A 16,607-nucleotide genomic window follows, 5' to 3' on the forward strand; every position below is an offset into this window, starting at 1 on the left:
GCTGGAGATGGATTTTTGCGTGAAACTGGAGCCCTTTCTTATTGTGGGAGAAAAGGTGGCACCTGTGAACTGAGATTAAAGGCACAGGTCTGGGAGTATGAAGTAGAGTGCAATAGGTGTAGGATAAGATAGCTCTAAGGGTCTGTTGGGACAGAGTTCTGCGCATCTCTCCCACCCACTGCAGGAAATATCACGCTTTATCAAAGATTTTGGCTGCTTGAAGGGCTGTGTTCATGATCTGGCTGCATGGTACTTATGGCAGAGGACTAGTGATTCCAATTTTTCAGTAAAGTTCCTTTTAAAAAAATGCAACTAAATGATTCAGGAAAAGGTTATATTAGTTTAGGCCATAGGGCTACAACTGGTACAAGACTTGGTTTGTTTGATATCCTGAAAGCTTTGTCAAAACCTTCAGCAAAGCCAGAATTTCACTCAATGAGAAATCTCTACAGATTCTTAATGCCATTCCCATTTATAGCAAGAGGTCCTTCCATTTCCTTTTTGATTAGAATTGGAATTTGATGAAATTCTAATTTATTTGTGTTCTGATTCAGGCTGATAGGGTAATCCCTTGTAACTCATAGCAGGATGTGGCATCGTAGTATGAAAGGACAACATAGTGGTCCAGCTGATAGCAGTGAGTAGAGGTGAAATAAGGTGAAAAAAAGTGCAGCAAGGGCAAATTTTAGCAAATTGTACATCAGTGAGATATTCTGCTTTCAAACCTGGATTTATAAACTTATTGTCATGCCACAAAAGAAGTAAGAAGCTGTGCAGGTAATTAAATATTTGCCTTGGGGGATTATTTGCAGTTAATTAAAGGCACACACTTTCAGTGCATACCTTTTCTACAGATTATTAAATTTCGATCAGATGTTAACAATGCAGCTTTCTCACTTATCCATCAGAGTTTATTCTCAGCAAGTTTAAGGAACAGAGTTTTACAGGGGCATTTTTTTGCTATATACTAAGATTTGCTCTGCTATATTGTAGAAAGGTGCCTTCCAAAAGAAGAGCCATAACAAGACTGTCATAGAATAATTTATTATCATGCACCATAGATCTTTTGGCACTGTTACTTAAGTTTTCCATCTAGCAGCATTTTAGAAAGTGTTTCACTTTGGAACACAAATAGTGATTATCTGTTACTGTTGTTATGACCTCAAGTGTGCTTACCCCTGTAGTTTGCAGAAATATTCAGTTAGATCAGCAGTGTTTTTTAACGAGGCTCAAAGAGAGCTCTTTATCCAATGCAAGCTGTGTGTTATGTGGATGAGCAGAGCTAAAATGGGTGGCTGTACTGCTATGATTTCCTTGACAGTGATGAAATGATGCATTTCTCCATCGCCACGTAAAAACTAAGGAGTGGCTGTTGTCAGAAAATGTCGTTTGACAGAACAAAATAATGTCCTGTGTTTATGGAGGCTCCAGATAGCATAGCAATTGGACTTTTGTTATCTAATTTAAACCTCACTGTGCCAGTGGTTCACAGCATGGCTTTCAGCAGTTCATTTTGACCATCTACCCCAAAAGGAAAAGCAGTCTTGGCCACAATAATGACCTTGATATTTCTGTCATCAAGTGAAATGAGCCTAGGATTTGCACTGGGATTTACAGCATTTAATGTTGTCAAGCTTGTGGAAATCCAACCATTAAAAGTTTAGTTCTAAATAAATAAGAAATCACTTTATTTATCAAGTAGGTGTTTTGTGCTGCTTCTCATAGGTTTGTGCACTCTATTTGTTAGAAACAAAGTTCTCCATAGTGCTGCTGATCATTCTTACGCATCCTTCCTTGTTTAAGTTTTGTACAGCAGGCAAAAACTGCTCAGTAACTGCACAGGTTCTGAAATCAATCTGAATAATTGAAACCCACGAGTATACTTTTGTAGTCTATAATACTGTGGTTAAACAGATAGAGAATCTGTCAGTGTATCAGAATGCCAAATATGAAGTTAGCACCTAAGGGCTACCTATGTCTGAAATAACTGCCAGATTTTTCCAGCCTGAAAACCACTGCAGGATTTGTTTCTTTGTTTGCTGTTTCCTCAGACTCCCTGAAAGATTCCAAAGGTGCACAGGAGAGTGACCCAGTGCATCCTGTGGGATGTGAACAAGATCAGGCAGAAGGTAAAGTTTTATATCAAAATTCTTTAAGACAAAGATAATGAACCAGTTGAGGACTTTAGTTCTTCCAGTTTAAGCATCCAGTGGTTTTCTTCTTGGCCTCAGCTGCCTTAAGAAAATGTTGTCATCTGGTAGAGGTTGTGCGCCAACCAGTGGTGGTACAGTAATCTCTGGTGATGCTGGAAAAGACAAGTGTCTCCAAATATGTGGGTTTAACCATATTGATCTCAGGTGCATAGCACTGTTATTACTGTCCTTTTCATTGTTGTTGTTGTTCTAAAGGCCTGTAGGGTGATGCTATTACTTCTTGCAGCAGCTCCTATGAGAATTAGTGTGTCAAGGCTGAGCTACAAAGGAACAAAAAAAAGTGATGTGTAGTTAGTTTAATTAACAGCCATTTAACATACTTGATGCTTAGAGTTTAAGTGCTATTTTCATATATAAAATAAGTCCAACACTGTTCATGTAATAGAAAAAACCCTGTACTTACTTGGCTGAAAAGTACCGTGTTACGTTTGTGTCCTGTTTTTGTTGAAATTTTGTTGAACATCAGCCGTTGTGCTGATGTCATTTTCAATTTGTGGTATTAACAGGAGAACAGGATGTTTCTGCAGAGGAGATGAAAACTGCAGCAGATTCCCAAAGCTCCTGCATGGAAATAGAAGGTACTGCACATGCCTTGAAACCAAAAAACAAGATTAACAGGCAAAACCACTAGTTATTGCTCAGATGTTATCAGTAGTCTTTAAGTTCCCTTTGTTTCTCCACACCTACTGAGCACAATATGTGGAGACAGATCTTTTTATGGTAATTCTAAATTCAGCCCTGAGCAGGGGATTATCTATGGATTCTCGGTCATAAAACCTGTCTTTTTAATGACTGCAACTATTAAAGAAAGAAGTGAACATTGCATTTCTTATTCCTGATAAGCACTTTGGCCTTGTACATTCAGAGCACTGAATGCTTTGTCCCCAGTCCAGTAAAACACTTGAATATGTGTGTCTCTCAGCTTGCGACGAGTCATGGTGAAGGCTCATGCTTGGAGCTAGGCACGTGGGGGTTTTGTGCTAAATCCCAGAAAGCTTAGCATCTTGGAGGATCAAGGCCTTGCTCTCAACTAACGACCCCTTGGATTTCCTTGAAATAGCTTTTGTGTCTGTACTCTTGGGGAGAGGGATCCTTTTCCCCTGGCAGTGTTTTTAATGGTAATCTCTCTAGTGTATGTTAATCCTTTTATGTCCATTCTGAAAAGCTTTGCTGTTCATCTTCTTTTTTTCAAATTTATTCAGAGCCATTGCTGAACCAAGAAGACACAACTGAAGCTGAGATACCTTTGATTCATGATGCAGAGGAAAAAGAAGAAGGAGGGAAAGAAGAAGGAGGGAAAGAAGAAGGAGGTGAGGCTACTTATAAAATAGATCGAGACAGAGAATGCTGCTGGGCTCATTTTCTCCTTTTCTGTTTTGAGGAAACATGGAAAGAACGTATTAAAGTGTTATTTTTTTTAGTTAGACAAATCCTTTTTTATCTGTCCTTGAGTGTTGTTTTGACTTGGATTTGCATAGGAAAAGAGTGCACACTCAGATTCTAAAGTGATGTTAAAATAAATACTCCTCTCATTGTTGGTTTTCTGCGTTAAACTGCATAAGGCTGATTAAACAAGCAATTTATGTCCATTTAAGTACCTTCTTGATCATGTTCACTGAAAGCATTGAGACTATTTACAATAAATGGGTATGATAATTGTTTGTGAGGTCATTATTAGAGATTTAACTAGTAATTAACTTAAATGAGTAATTCCAATAAAACCCCCAATATTTGGAGCAGGAACAGTCTTGCTGAAGCAATAATTTTTTTCTGGGAGTAAAGTATTTAAATCCTTAGGAATGCTTTTGCAAAGAATTGGAGAAGATTTATTTCAAGTGTTGAACACTTCTAGGAACCCTGCATTCAGCTCACCATTTGTTACATGTACATGGTTATATAAAAAACAAATATTACTTAAATAATTTTCATATTGTAAAGTAACTGCGAGTTAATAATTATATAGTCATTTGTAGAACACAGGGATGAATTTTACAGTTCCAAATTAAAACACAGACATGATTTTTATTGAAAATTCAGGTCAATACTAACTGTGTTCTCCTAATTATGAACTCCTTTTCCCAGACACATTGACACTAAATTAATTGCAAACCTGTGTTAGCAGTATTGACACTTTTCTTCGCTGCAAACCCAGGTTAATAGAACCTCTTTGTTTATATACAGCTAAACGATACTTCCTATCCTTTTTTTTTTTTTTCTGATTGCCTATCTAAGTTGAGGCTAATCGCATCTCTTTATTATCGGTCATGTTAATGGTATTGGGTTTTTGCTTTATTACTTACGGTGAAAATAGAATTGATATAGTCTTTACTTCAAATCTTCAAATCCAGGTAAATGGTATCATGCTACCTCAGTTGCAAATCCAGGTTATATAATACCAGCTCACTCTGATTGCAAATATCAAAGTTGTTAAGTTGATTTCCTCCTAATAGAAATTATTTACATTTTATTTTATGCCTCATCAAAAGCAAGTTGAACAAAATGTACTTTCATTATTTGTACATTTCATTTTCTTTAATACTTTAGTGTCCCCTGCAGCTCGTGACTGTCATTTAGTACTAAGCAGAGAGACTGTATTTCACTGTCTGCTCTACCTACTGTTATAATAGACAACTTTAAGAAGGAAAAGAAGGTAATGTCAGGAAAGGGTTGTTGTTGGCACTTTTTCCTTTTCCTGACCCTAATTTAAAAGGTTTGACTACTAAGTAAGTAAGAGATCCTTTCCAAATTTTGGAACATGTTCCTACCGTGGGGGGTCAGGCATTGTTCCTGTGCAGGATTGGTCTGATCCAAAGCTTGTTGAAGGTCATAGAAGGACTCTTATTGAATTAAGCAAGCTTTGGGCCAGTTCCATGATGAAATGATGCGTTGGGATTGACATGTGAGATAACACTTAGGTAACTGCATAGATATTCTGTTTAGCTTCTTCCTTATATTTCTTATCCTTATTCTTCTTATACTGTATTTCGGTCAGGGAAAATAAATGAGTGCGTTTTCAGAGTTTTGAGAAGGGAAGAAAATCAAGGCTTTCTCTTGCTTTGTTTCATTCTTATGGGTATAAGAACAAGTAGAGCATCTTCAGCACTCATCTTACTCAATGCTTTCAGTTCTGCTGGGCATATCCTCTGCCACATGAGTTTTGAGAGTTTGCCACAAAGCAAGGTGGATCTAAACAAAGAGAAGTTAAAAAAAGAAAATCAGCTGATGTTCAGGCTGATAAAATGTGAAAAAAAAAATCACCAAAAAGAGACTTTTCTTAGTGGAAAGAGATTGCCTGGCATAAAACAGAGATTTAATATTTAACATCATTTTAGGTAACCCAAGTACTGTGTCATAAATTAATGCAGGTAAATAGTTTTCTAGTAGCATCCACAGTACCTCTGACCCACAATAAAATTGCATATTTTTATCTAAGAAGACATGGGGAAAAAAGGCTACTGTGGGACTCCCATTGAAAAGAAATACATGGATCTTAAGTGTTTTTGACCTGTACTAGATCTACGTGCATTGCCAAACATAGCAGCTACTAAACTGCAAGCTACTCGGTCTTTGTGTTCTACATCTGATACTTCTTTAGTGTTACAAAGCTCATCTTGGAGCAAAAAGTAGCACATAGCTGTTTCTCTTTCTCTCACCCAGAGCCATGAGATTAATGGGAGTCATCTGTGACCTGTGCTGTCCCCAGCACCAGAGCTGTGGAAGCCACTAAATGACCAATAAAGATTAAAGTCCCTTTTCTGACCTAAAGCTACATTTCTACTTAGTTTACTGATTGTGGCTTTGAAGCATGCTAGGAACTTTTTCAGTGATATAGTTTTCCGTAGAAAAATGTTTCTTGCTGGTTTCAAGATGTGTCTCATTTTTTGAAAACTTCTAGCAAATTGTGGGTAAAACTTGTAATCTAATTGTTAAAATTTTACTAACAGTTCACCTAAGTGTTTGGGGGAATTTTAGGGCTTGCAGGGTCCTTTCTGTATAGTTATTTTGGCTTCACAGCTCCAGGGTCACGGCATAGTGTGTATTACCAAGGAGTCGTGGATCCTGGCACTTTCAAAGTTCTGGGGTGCCAGAAGCACAGAGGAATGGAGAATAAAAGTCTTGGCAATCTTGCTACTGTTTCCCAATGCCAACAGTAAGAAACAAGCCAGGTTACTCTGAAGAATTCAACAATGTAAGGCAGTGTGTGTATTTCATAAAAATCTGCTGTTGCCTTTTCCAAAATCAGTAATAAAATATAACATGTGCCAATTTATTCCCTTTTTTTTCCTACCGTAACTTAGTTATATATTACCAGGGAGCAACTGAAGTAAAAAGACAAACTAAGATGCCTTTTTACTTTTTTTTCAAGCTGCTATAATGCATTCATTCTAGTTCACAAACGAATAATGAAAATCTGTGTTTCTTATAAGATTAGGGAATAGTCTCAAATCCCTTTATTAAAAAACAGAATAAGTGGTGATCGCTGACCTATTTGCTGAGTAGGTAAGTGTAAACACTTTTAATAGGCCTTTCGGCAGCCCCTTTATGTGTTTGCATGGAAATAGTCCTGCCATGTTGTAATGACCATGCATTCAGCATTCAGTTGTAATCAGCATAGTTTTTCCAAGACACAATTTGCAGCATACAGAATTAAAACTCATGTTTATTTGTGTGACTATGTAGCCATTTCCTCCACCAAGCCTGTTCTCCCCTGGATCATCTTATTTCCCACTTCTTTATATGTCCCTTCATCAAGTCATTAGATATGATGATTTCCCTCACTGATCATCTCTGCAAGTTGCTTAACTCTTCGGAGGATAGGATTTCTGATAGAGGACTGGAATATGAACAGAAGTAGCTGTTATTTCTCTGTTGGTTCTCTTCTGTATTTGGGCTAACATGTTTTGTCTTATTGAGCTGTTTGGAACATGGTTCAGGCTTGACCTGCGATGTTTCTCCACCCCCACCCAGGAAACGACTTTAGAATGATTGGGTAGCATCCTCCCTGGGCAAAGGAGACATTTATTTTCCATCAGACAAGTCCAGAAATGCAGAAGCAGGTTATTGCTGAAATACAGTCAAGGAGTAAAATGCCATAATTAATGCCTAAAAAAAGGATATTAAAATGTCCAGGGCTTTAGCTTAAGAGCATGACACAGCCCTTCCAATTACTCTTTCTGTGCAGTTGCATCTTAGACTATTTCTATGCCCTGTTTAGGAAACCATATTAACCATTATTTTTTCATATGAACCATGAAATGTTAGGCAGCCTTTTGAAGGGTCTGAGGGACATTTAACTTTTGAAAATAATTTACAGTATTTATGTTTTCGTTTTATGCTAGTCAATAGTGCTGGGCAATGCTTGTTTAAGTATGAATTCTGCCTAATTTCTGAGCTTTGCTCAGCAGTCTTTGTTACACAAATAGCTGTGTAACTCTGTGGCCATCATTTTGTCTGTTCTTCACTTAAACATCAGGATTTTCAGGTCATTTACCCATCTGTACTTTAGCACGAGAGATAATTTTATGGCATAATCTTGGAAAGAATTAAATATTCCAAAACCTGGAGGAAAAGAGCTCTCAATTTTTTACAATTTCAGTCTCTGGCATTTATAGGATTTTATATGCTTTGGTACAGTCCAAATAATGGCTTTTCTTTGATATGACATTGTGGTTATAGGGAAATGAAATACTTCCTGAGAAAAATCTTTTTGGATGAATCTGACATCTTTATTCTTGAGTCATGGTCCTTGTAACTACCTTTTATTTCTTAACCACACTTCCTTTCATCTTCAGGTGTAGGGGAATGAGGATGAGAAGTTTTTGGGGAAAAAAAAAAGAGATTTTAAATTCTTCCTTATATATATTTTAAAAGATATTTTCTTTTAGTTTGGAAACAAAAGTCGACATAGATATTTCACAGTGTTGTGGCTTCTGAAGAGCTAGTATAAAAGCTCCTGCTTCTTTTACTCAATTGCCTAACTAAGTAAGAAATAAATATCCCAAATCAGATACAGATTATATTTTGGGGGCTGTTGCAGAATAGTCAGGCCCTAAATTTGAAATGTGTCATTAAACTCTGCTTCTGGCAGGTATTGATATTTGGCAAAGAAAAAAAAAAAGGTGCATCTTTGGACCTTTTACAGAAATACTGGAAGTGCTGTGGAGTCAGAAAATTGCAAATTGGTATTTAAACTCGCATGTGTAAAGCTAAGCTACGCAGAGAGGTAGACTATTGGAAAGCAAGTAGCTGAAAGTAGTTGGAGGTACACAGTGATAAGATTGTTAGTGGAAAGCCAGAAAAGTGCCTTTTTCCAGGGAATACCTTTAGGTGTTGGAAGCCTCACTTTACATGCCTTTATTTTCTCAAGAACTTCATTAAACTCAAGCGAACTTTATAGTTGCAATATCAGCCACATGAGGAGCTTTTGTGGCCACATTCTGCTTGCCATCCTTCTATGATCAATCTGTGGTGGCCCCAAAGGCAGTTTGGTTTATATGTCCCAGTGCAAAGCGCTTTGCTTTTCTGAAGCTGTGGCAGAAAAGGATATCCAGGTGATTTCTACACCTTGTGGATGTAGCAAAGATCATAACTGTGGTAAGGGAAAAGAAACCTTTTAACCAGAAAACATTACTTCAGAAGGGAAGAGGGTAGATTTTTCCAAGTTTACAAATGATATGTTGAATTTCATAAATGCACTTAAAGCATCCTGTGTAGGTATGGAGTCAGGGTAGCTTTGTTAGATGCCGGAGGCAGGTGAGAGGCTCTGTGTAAGCATGCTCTCTACTCCACTTGGATGTTGCATATTGCAGAAGAGGAGAGGGTTTTTTGGTCCCAGTGTCCATGATTATATTTGTGGTGGCTTTGTCACTTCTGAACTTGGAAGTCTACAGGCTCTTCTGTCAGCAAAGTGTAGTTGCTATGAGCAATCACCTCACTGATGGCGAAGAATCAGCAAGATTACTTAGGAGAGGGAATATCACTTCTGTGGACCAGCTTTCCTGATTGATCCATGTCCCCTTGCAGACTGTCATGACCAGGGGTGTGCACCAGCAGGACCATGGAGGTGGTGAGGTTCGTTCATTTTCTAAGCATGGGCCAGTGCAGAAGTCATACCACATCAGGCAGCACACACTGCCCAAAATGATGTTCCTCCCCTGCTCTGAGAGAGGCAGCAAATGGCATGCAGACCCCCTGCAGACCTTCCCTAAGGGTACTGCACAGGCTCTGCTGAGCAGCACTGTGCATTGGCGGGGGGAGTGGTGGTGGTTATTATCCTATCAGTAGTCTGCTCCAGATATTGATTTCAGTCTCCTGGGGGAAAAAAAGTTATATTTTCTTCCTGCCACAGAAGGAATCTGTTTCTTTTCATTACTTTCCGTATATCAGATCCTAGCCTGAATGTATGTACGGAATGTATGTAAAGAATAGGTGGACCAAGATCAGTTTTATGTTTTAATTATTTTTCATCTCTGTCAATGACCAATGTTATATTTTCTCTGTGTGCCCTTCTAATAAAAAGTAGCAAACATAAGAAATTTTTCAGCTTAAACATTTTGCTTGCTGTCACAGTCACTTTATGTTATCAGGCTTGATGGTAGAGTACAAGACAAAAAGGCAAAAGAAAAGAGAAAAAGAAACAAGAAAAGGGAATACTTAAACAATGATAGTGTTTAAGGTTTATTGTGTGTGTTTGATCGCTTTCTTCATTTCATTTTCAGTAAGAAGAATAGAAATTGGCAATTTTTATTTCATTTAAAAATATCATCTCTTTGTTCTTGCTAAAAATGTTGACAATGCAGCCTTTGTTTAGTTTAATTAACTCATGTTACAGTACTGAATTGAAACACACTGAGCATTAAATCAAGTAAAATAATTTTTAGAACTGTTTTCCATATCCAGAACAGAAAAAGAAATAATAATAATAAAAAAATCCTCTGAGAAGCTGGAGGAGAAACTGGATATTTTTAATGGAATATTTTGAAGTTCTATTTTCATTTTTATTTTCCATGGTAGGAATGCCAAAAAATAGAAAATCATGAAATCCCACTGAAAAGCAGATGCTATAAAGTCACTGTGAGTCCTCATATGTTTATAATAGTATTATATGATGTTATGTTTTGTACCTGTGAGGTACAAGGCTTAAAGAGCTTTAAGATACTGATAATGCCCTTTTAGCATATGAAAACTGGAAAGATAATGGAATCCATATTTCAGGACTAGTGTCTAAGTCTACTAGGCTTTGGGTTTTGCTCCAATCTCCAGAGAGGTTGCAGTGCTTTAAGTGAGTAAAACACGTGTCTCTTTCAAATCATCTCAAATAGCACCCAAGGAACAAGTGAAAGGAATCTGGGAAAGAGAATGACATCTTAGAAATTTTTTCATGTAGCATATTGAAAAATTAGGGCTCACTGGCCAAGGATTGCACTGTTACAGATGGCATCGTAGTTAACAGTATATCTGGAAATTAGCTTTAGCACCTCCAGAGAAATGGCACTGTTTTTAAATATACTATACAGCTACAGAGGCGTCTGTTTGAACAGTGAGCTTAACTCCTGTTTGTGACAGTAAGAACTTTGGTCTTAAATTAGAATAAGTCCAGCAGACTGATGGAGTGTGGAGAGCTACACAAGGAAAGAATTCAATCCCTCATGGACAAATTTTATGTTCTTGTGCCCTGTCTACTACAAAAGGAGGCTTCATTTTGTTACATGGGGATTAATTTTGGAATCCTACCTCCTTTAATAGAGTTTGTTTATGATGGAATATGCACAGATCCAACTGAGCTGGCTCTGTGAACTGGAAATTCTGTGCTCCCCCTTGCTTTATGTTAGATGTACCACGCTTCCTAGAGTGCTACACTTTTTTATAGCTGTTTCATAAATGCAAATGGCCACACTCTTAGGGCAGCAGAGAAAGAAACTGTGCTTAGCCAGTGGTTTTCATGAAATGGAATGAGTGGAAGGAATAGAGTCATAACTAAGTGTGGAAAAAACCATAAGCAGCTGGAGTAGGATGGATATGATTTCGGAAAACTGTTTTTTATTTCAAGGACAGAACAGGAACAAATTCAAAGAAAGCAGCATATGTCCTAGGATCAAAAGGTAACTGAAATTAACTTTGCTTCTCACTACTACACACCCAGAGCAGGAAAAATCCCACCTAGTCTCATTCAGATCTTCAAAGCATTACCCTCTTCTTGTAAATCTGGATCACCTCTTTCTTTTTTTCTATCCATTACATTTTTGGCAGCAGGTTTTCTGGACCCTCACCTTTTCTTAATGCAGTTGACAGTTGAGAGTTCTCTCAAGCAGATCTTGCAATCTGAAAGAGTTTTCCTCTGCTTTGTTGGCTTCCATCACATTTCACCTCCAGATGAATGTGCGAGGTCACCGCCAGTGTACCTGGCCCAGAGTGTTAGTCTAACAGCCCAAGCTGACTCTGTCTCTAGTCACCATGAATGATCTGCCCTTCTGACGAAGGGCCTACACAAATCTCACTATTTGTAGGAAAAATCACACCTTTTTCTATGGCTCTTCTAATCGTATAATGTTTTAAATATGTAAGGCCTGTTGCATGATCAGGTTTTCTGACTCGCCTGCATACTCAAGTCAGGGTTTTTCATGAGTAGTGGATTTTCAGTAACTGTCCTTTATTAGGCTTTGTACTCTGTGTTTTATTTTCTGAGTGTTTGAAAGGAGTGAAATTTTCTCAAAACACAGAAGTGACAAGTTTTGGTCACTTGGACGATATTAGAACTTTTCCTGCCACTTCTGGAAGTTGTTGAGTGATGTTGAGATTACATTTAATCTTGCCTCCTACATCTCTGTAACTGCACCTGTATCTTAATCATGCAGTAGTGGTATCTCAACGTATTGGTGCCGTAATGCGGTTCTTTGGAAGTTCCTGTTACTTAACAAAAAGTTTATCATCTCCTTTATGGGGTCTTGTATAAGCTCTGGAGGTCCTTTCCTGGAACAATCCAGTGTGCTGTGAATGTGTTCATAGCTGCAATTAATCCAGTCCAGCAAAGCAGGTACTCAGGATAATGCAGTTTGAGTTGTAGCTATAGTTAGTCTGTGGGCAGCTGCAAAAATACCTGGTTTTGTTTGAGGGATACAAGAGAAATATGAAGTGTATGGAATGCCGTTGTCCTATATACTTGCTTGTGGTATAATTGCTCCATACCTGGTTAACACTTCTTTGCTCAAATGTTTACTGAGTATTTTTCTCCCAGGTTCAGAATTTTCTTGTGACTTCTGTCCCGAGTTTTACAATCCATAGCTTTCTGCAGTTGGCAAATTTCAACCACAAAACACCCTTAGTTATTGTTTCAGTGGTGCAGGACCTTTACCCTGAAATGCTGGGCCACATAAGCCTTTTGTCTCATTACAGATGAAACTTTGCAGATGTGCAGCCTTGTTTGTTCCCCCAGTCTGTACTGTGAAGGGTATATAGGGCTCTGCCAGTAATCATAGCTACTGTCAAGGCCAAAACGCCTTTATTCCATTTACAGCATCCTGTCAAAAAACACTCAATACCTACATTACTTGATAGCCCTTGAAAGACGGCGTGTTTACACGTTCAGCATTTTCTCTGTGAAGGAAATAAGCAGTCACTTACAGGCTATACCAATCTTAACTGGATAGAAAATCAGTTAAACTATGTTCTGGATTCTGAGAAGTAAAAGTCAATAATCTTTTCCTCATTGCCCTCTGGTTACAGCTAACAGTGGTGTACAGTTAGGAGGTCAAGGTGGCAAAGTCACTGTCTCAGTGGATGGAAGGAATTGAGATTCCAAATTTGTGGCCAAATCCTGTCATGGTTACAAGGTGTTTCATCAGTTAAAATGCATTTGCTGGATGTGTTTCTATGATCTGTCAGCCTGAAACGTAGCACAAAAACATCAAAGGAGCACAAATGGAGATACCTCAGGTGCTTCAAAATCAGATGTCACTGTACTGAAAAATCAGTAGCTAACTCCAGCAGCTCAATTCAAGAAAATTAAATTGGCTGATTCTTCCTGCTGTCCAGGTATCAGGGAAGATTAGAAGAAAAGCTTACAGACTAAATAGAGAGATGGTCAGCAGGGCTGTGTCTTTGCATCTTCTTCTTTCTGAGGTGGCAGTACCTGAGTGTGGTGCCTCTGTCAGCCCAGGGCCCAAATGGTCCAGAGAGGATAGAAAACTGAGCAGGACTTGCTGATTTGAGTGTACAGCAGCTATGCTGCCTTTTGTTTTGCTCCTTTCTGGTGTTGAAAGGGCTCTGTAGGTCATGTCTTTTCATTGATCGTGGCCCAACATGGATGAAAGGGGCCTTCCCTCACGGCTGCCTTGCAAGGACCTCTAGGATGTGAGGGTCAGGGCTTGACCCCTTCCATCATGGAAAGAGACTCGAATAGAAACATATTTCCTGTATTGTCTGATCAGCAGGGTACAAGGCCAATGGTAAGCACTGGCATGGCCCCTTTCCTTCATTTGGGCTTGCATGCTTATAGCCGCAAATTTTGCATGGCTGCTACAATCATGTCTCTGTTCAGTCCTGGCCCTGCCTCTTGTCATCTCACCTTATGTGTTCTCCAAGTCACAGAATAGTTTGCGTAGGAAGGGACCTTAAAGATTGTGCAGTGCCACCCTCTGCCACGGGCAGAGACACCTTCCACTAGACTGAGTTGCTCAATGCCTCATCCAACCTGGTCTTGAACACCTCCAGGGATGGGGCACCCACAACTTCTCAGGGCAAACTGTTCCAGTGCCTAACCACCCTCACAGGAAAAAAATCCCTCCTAATATCTAATCTAAATCTACCATCTTTCATCTTAAAACTCTTACTACTCGTCCTATCACAGCACTCCCTGATAAAGAGACCTTACCTGTCTTCCCTGTAGGCCCTTTTTAAGTACTGGAATGCTGTTACAAGGTCTCCCCAATGCCTCCTCTTCTCTAGGCTGAAGAATCCCAACTCTCTCAGCCTGTCCTCTTGTCCAAGTCCCTTGTCCTTGTCCTTACCAGCACACTCAGTACTTTTGGATATCAGGAGCTCCTCTCTGGTGGTCATGTTGGTCTACAAAGTTCAATCTCCAAAAAGACCAGAGTTGTTGTCTCATTTTGTGGGGCCTCCTCCTTGGGACAGCAGATCTTTTACAGTTCCTCTTGACAGAATGTAGCTAACAACTCCCACAGGGGGCTTGGAGTGGCAAAATTGACATGATCTGTGGTTTTGTTTTTCTTGTCTTGTCTCTCTGCCTTCCAAAGCAGTACCTATCCAGTGTGTAGAGCTATTGTGGTCACTTTTATACAATTAGGAACATAAGTCTTGAACTGCATGGTCCACACCAGATGACTCAGTAACCATGCTGTGGTACTGCAGTTCCCCACAGCATCAAGAGCCAGTGGGAACACAGCTGCTTTTCAGGGAAGTGTCCAAAACCTTGGATACTTCTTTAGCTTGCTTTTGAATCTCCTGGCCCTGCGGTACAGGCAAGTTTGGAAAAGAAAAGAGAAAAGAAAAGAAAAGAAAAGAAAAGAAAAGAAAAGAAAAGAAAAGAAAAGAAAAGAAAAGAAAAGAAAAGAAAAGAAAAGAAAAGAAAAGAAAAGAAAAGAAAAGAAAAGAAAAGAAAAGAAAAGAAAAGAAAAGAAAAGAAAAGAAAAGAAAAGAAAAGAAAAGAAAAGAAAAGAAAAGAAAAGAAAAGAAAAATACTTCAACAAGATTTCTAATATTGCCTGCTTCCAGCATTATGTAGAACAAGGAGGGGAATAGATTTTCTGGATGCGGTTCTGCTTGCAGATCCAGCTGGCTCTTGAAGTGTGTGCACATGAAAAGCAGATGATAAGAAATACATGTATATCCAGTACTCATCTAAAGGAAACCAAGTTATCTTAGAAACTGATATATACAGAGATCACTGAATCTGCTTGTGAAACTGTTCCCTCTGGCATTAAATGCAGCCAATGTTTAACAGTACTGAATTAAAGTGTGATAGTTTAAGACACAGGAACCTTTTCCAAATGAACTTACAACGGGAGTTTAGTGGAGAGGAATTCATGTTGAGATTTGGCTGAAGAATAAGGTTAATGCCATTTGTTCTTATGACAACTGCTACAGGATATTTAATAACCATATGCAGTCAAGTCCTGAGTTTTATATCTGATCCTGAAGGCAGCAGCACAGTGCAATACATTAGATCACCAGTGCAACTTCCTTCTTTTGATGAGATCTCCCACCCAAGGATGGAAATAGCCTGCTCTTGCACAGCTTGTGAATCTGACTGGATCATAGCACACAGCTGAAATAAATGGAGAAAACTCTGAGTGTTGGAGGGAAGGAAATCAGTTGCATGTATTCGCATCCCGAAGCAAAAGTTAATGCAGCACTGATTTCTGGCAGGAGTTTGGTCACAGCTTCTAGTGTTGAAACCAGCTTGCTCTTTGCTAGCCTGTGCTTGTTGTCAGCCGTATCTGTATCCAGCTGATTTGAGAGGAGAAGGCAAGGGAGGGCTCCTCATTTGGATAGCACTGGCACGTTCATAGCTCATGGCTGATAAAGCCATTTAGTGCAAAGATAGCTCAGATTTTGCTCTGGTGTGCAAAGTTTGCCCTCTGAACACTGTAATTTTCTCTAGCCAGTCTTAGAGATGGGAAAACACAGATGAGCCTTCACCAGACCTGAAGAGGCTGGAGTACATCAGCTGCTTGCCATATTGATGAAACACCTGGGGCATTCATTTTGAAACCTAAATGCAGGCTGTTCACCTGTATTGCCAAGTACAACAGAAGCTTCCTTCTGGCTGGCAGGGTGGCATTAATTTCACCATCTGCAAGGCCTTGGAGAACAGCGGTTGGAGGAGACAGGTAGAGAGGGTGCTGGATAAAGAAGTCTTGTTCTCATCTGGGGGCCTCACAGCCCCCATCTATTACCTATAATTTCTAATTAGCAGATTTATCTTGGGGAAAGCTGCTCCTATTCAGCTTTCTTGCAGATGCTTTTCTTGCTAAGAGCAGTTGTTTTTGCTGAGCCTCCTAAGCTTGTTTCTGGGCTTTCACAGGCATTTGGAGCGGTAATGGTCTCAGTGACCCAGTAATTAACGGAGTGCTGTACCTCCCTGCTGCAGAGAGCTGCCCCTTTGTCCTTCCTCTTTCTTCTCTCTGCAATGCCACTACCAGATGGTCAGAGATTTTTCACCCTTTCAAAAGCTTTGTGTTTTTCCCATCTCATCAAGAATGTCTCAGCCATGCTTAATTAGCTTAAGGCTTTTCAACTTCCCCCCCCCAACCCTGATTTGGCCCCCAGGAGATCAGTTAAGGACCTGAACAATTTCAATAAAGAGCTTGGAAAGTAAATCCTTAGAGGCTAGCCAAAGCTGCAGGAGAATGTAATGTTATTTATTGTTGGGGACCA

At 39.2% G+C, this 16,607-nt stretch overlaps 1 protein-coding gene across 3 annotated transcripts in view; it reads left to right on the forward strand.

The window, feature by feature from the left end:
- The window catches only part of MACROD2 (mono-ADP ribosylhydrolase 2), an 891,375-nt gene that overhangs the window by 844,955 nt on the left and 29,813 nt on the right, over positions 1–16,607 (forward strand). For all 3 annotated transcript variants that reach the window (XM_054061688.1, XM_009556568.2, XM_054061687.1), the window contains exons 14-16: positions 2,052–2,129; positions 2,720–2,791; positions 3,416–3,523. In XM_054061688.1, the coding sequence (XP_053917663.1) occupies positions 2,052–2,129; positions 2,720–2,791; positions 3,416–3,523 (258 nt within the window). The remainder of the gene's footprint in view (positions 1–2,051; positions 2,130–2,719; positions 2,792–3,415; positions 3,524–16,607) is intronic.

This window comes from Cuculus canorus, chromosome 3 (assembly GCF_017976375.1).
Source record: "Cuculus canorus isolate bCucCan1 chromosome 3, bCucCan1.pri, whole genome shotgun sequence".
NCBI lineage: Eukaryota > Metazoa > Chordata > Aves > Cuculiformes > Cuculidae > Cuculus > Cuculus canorus.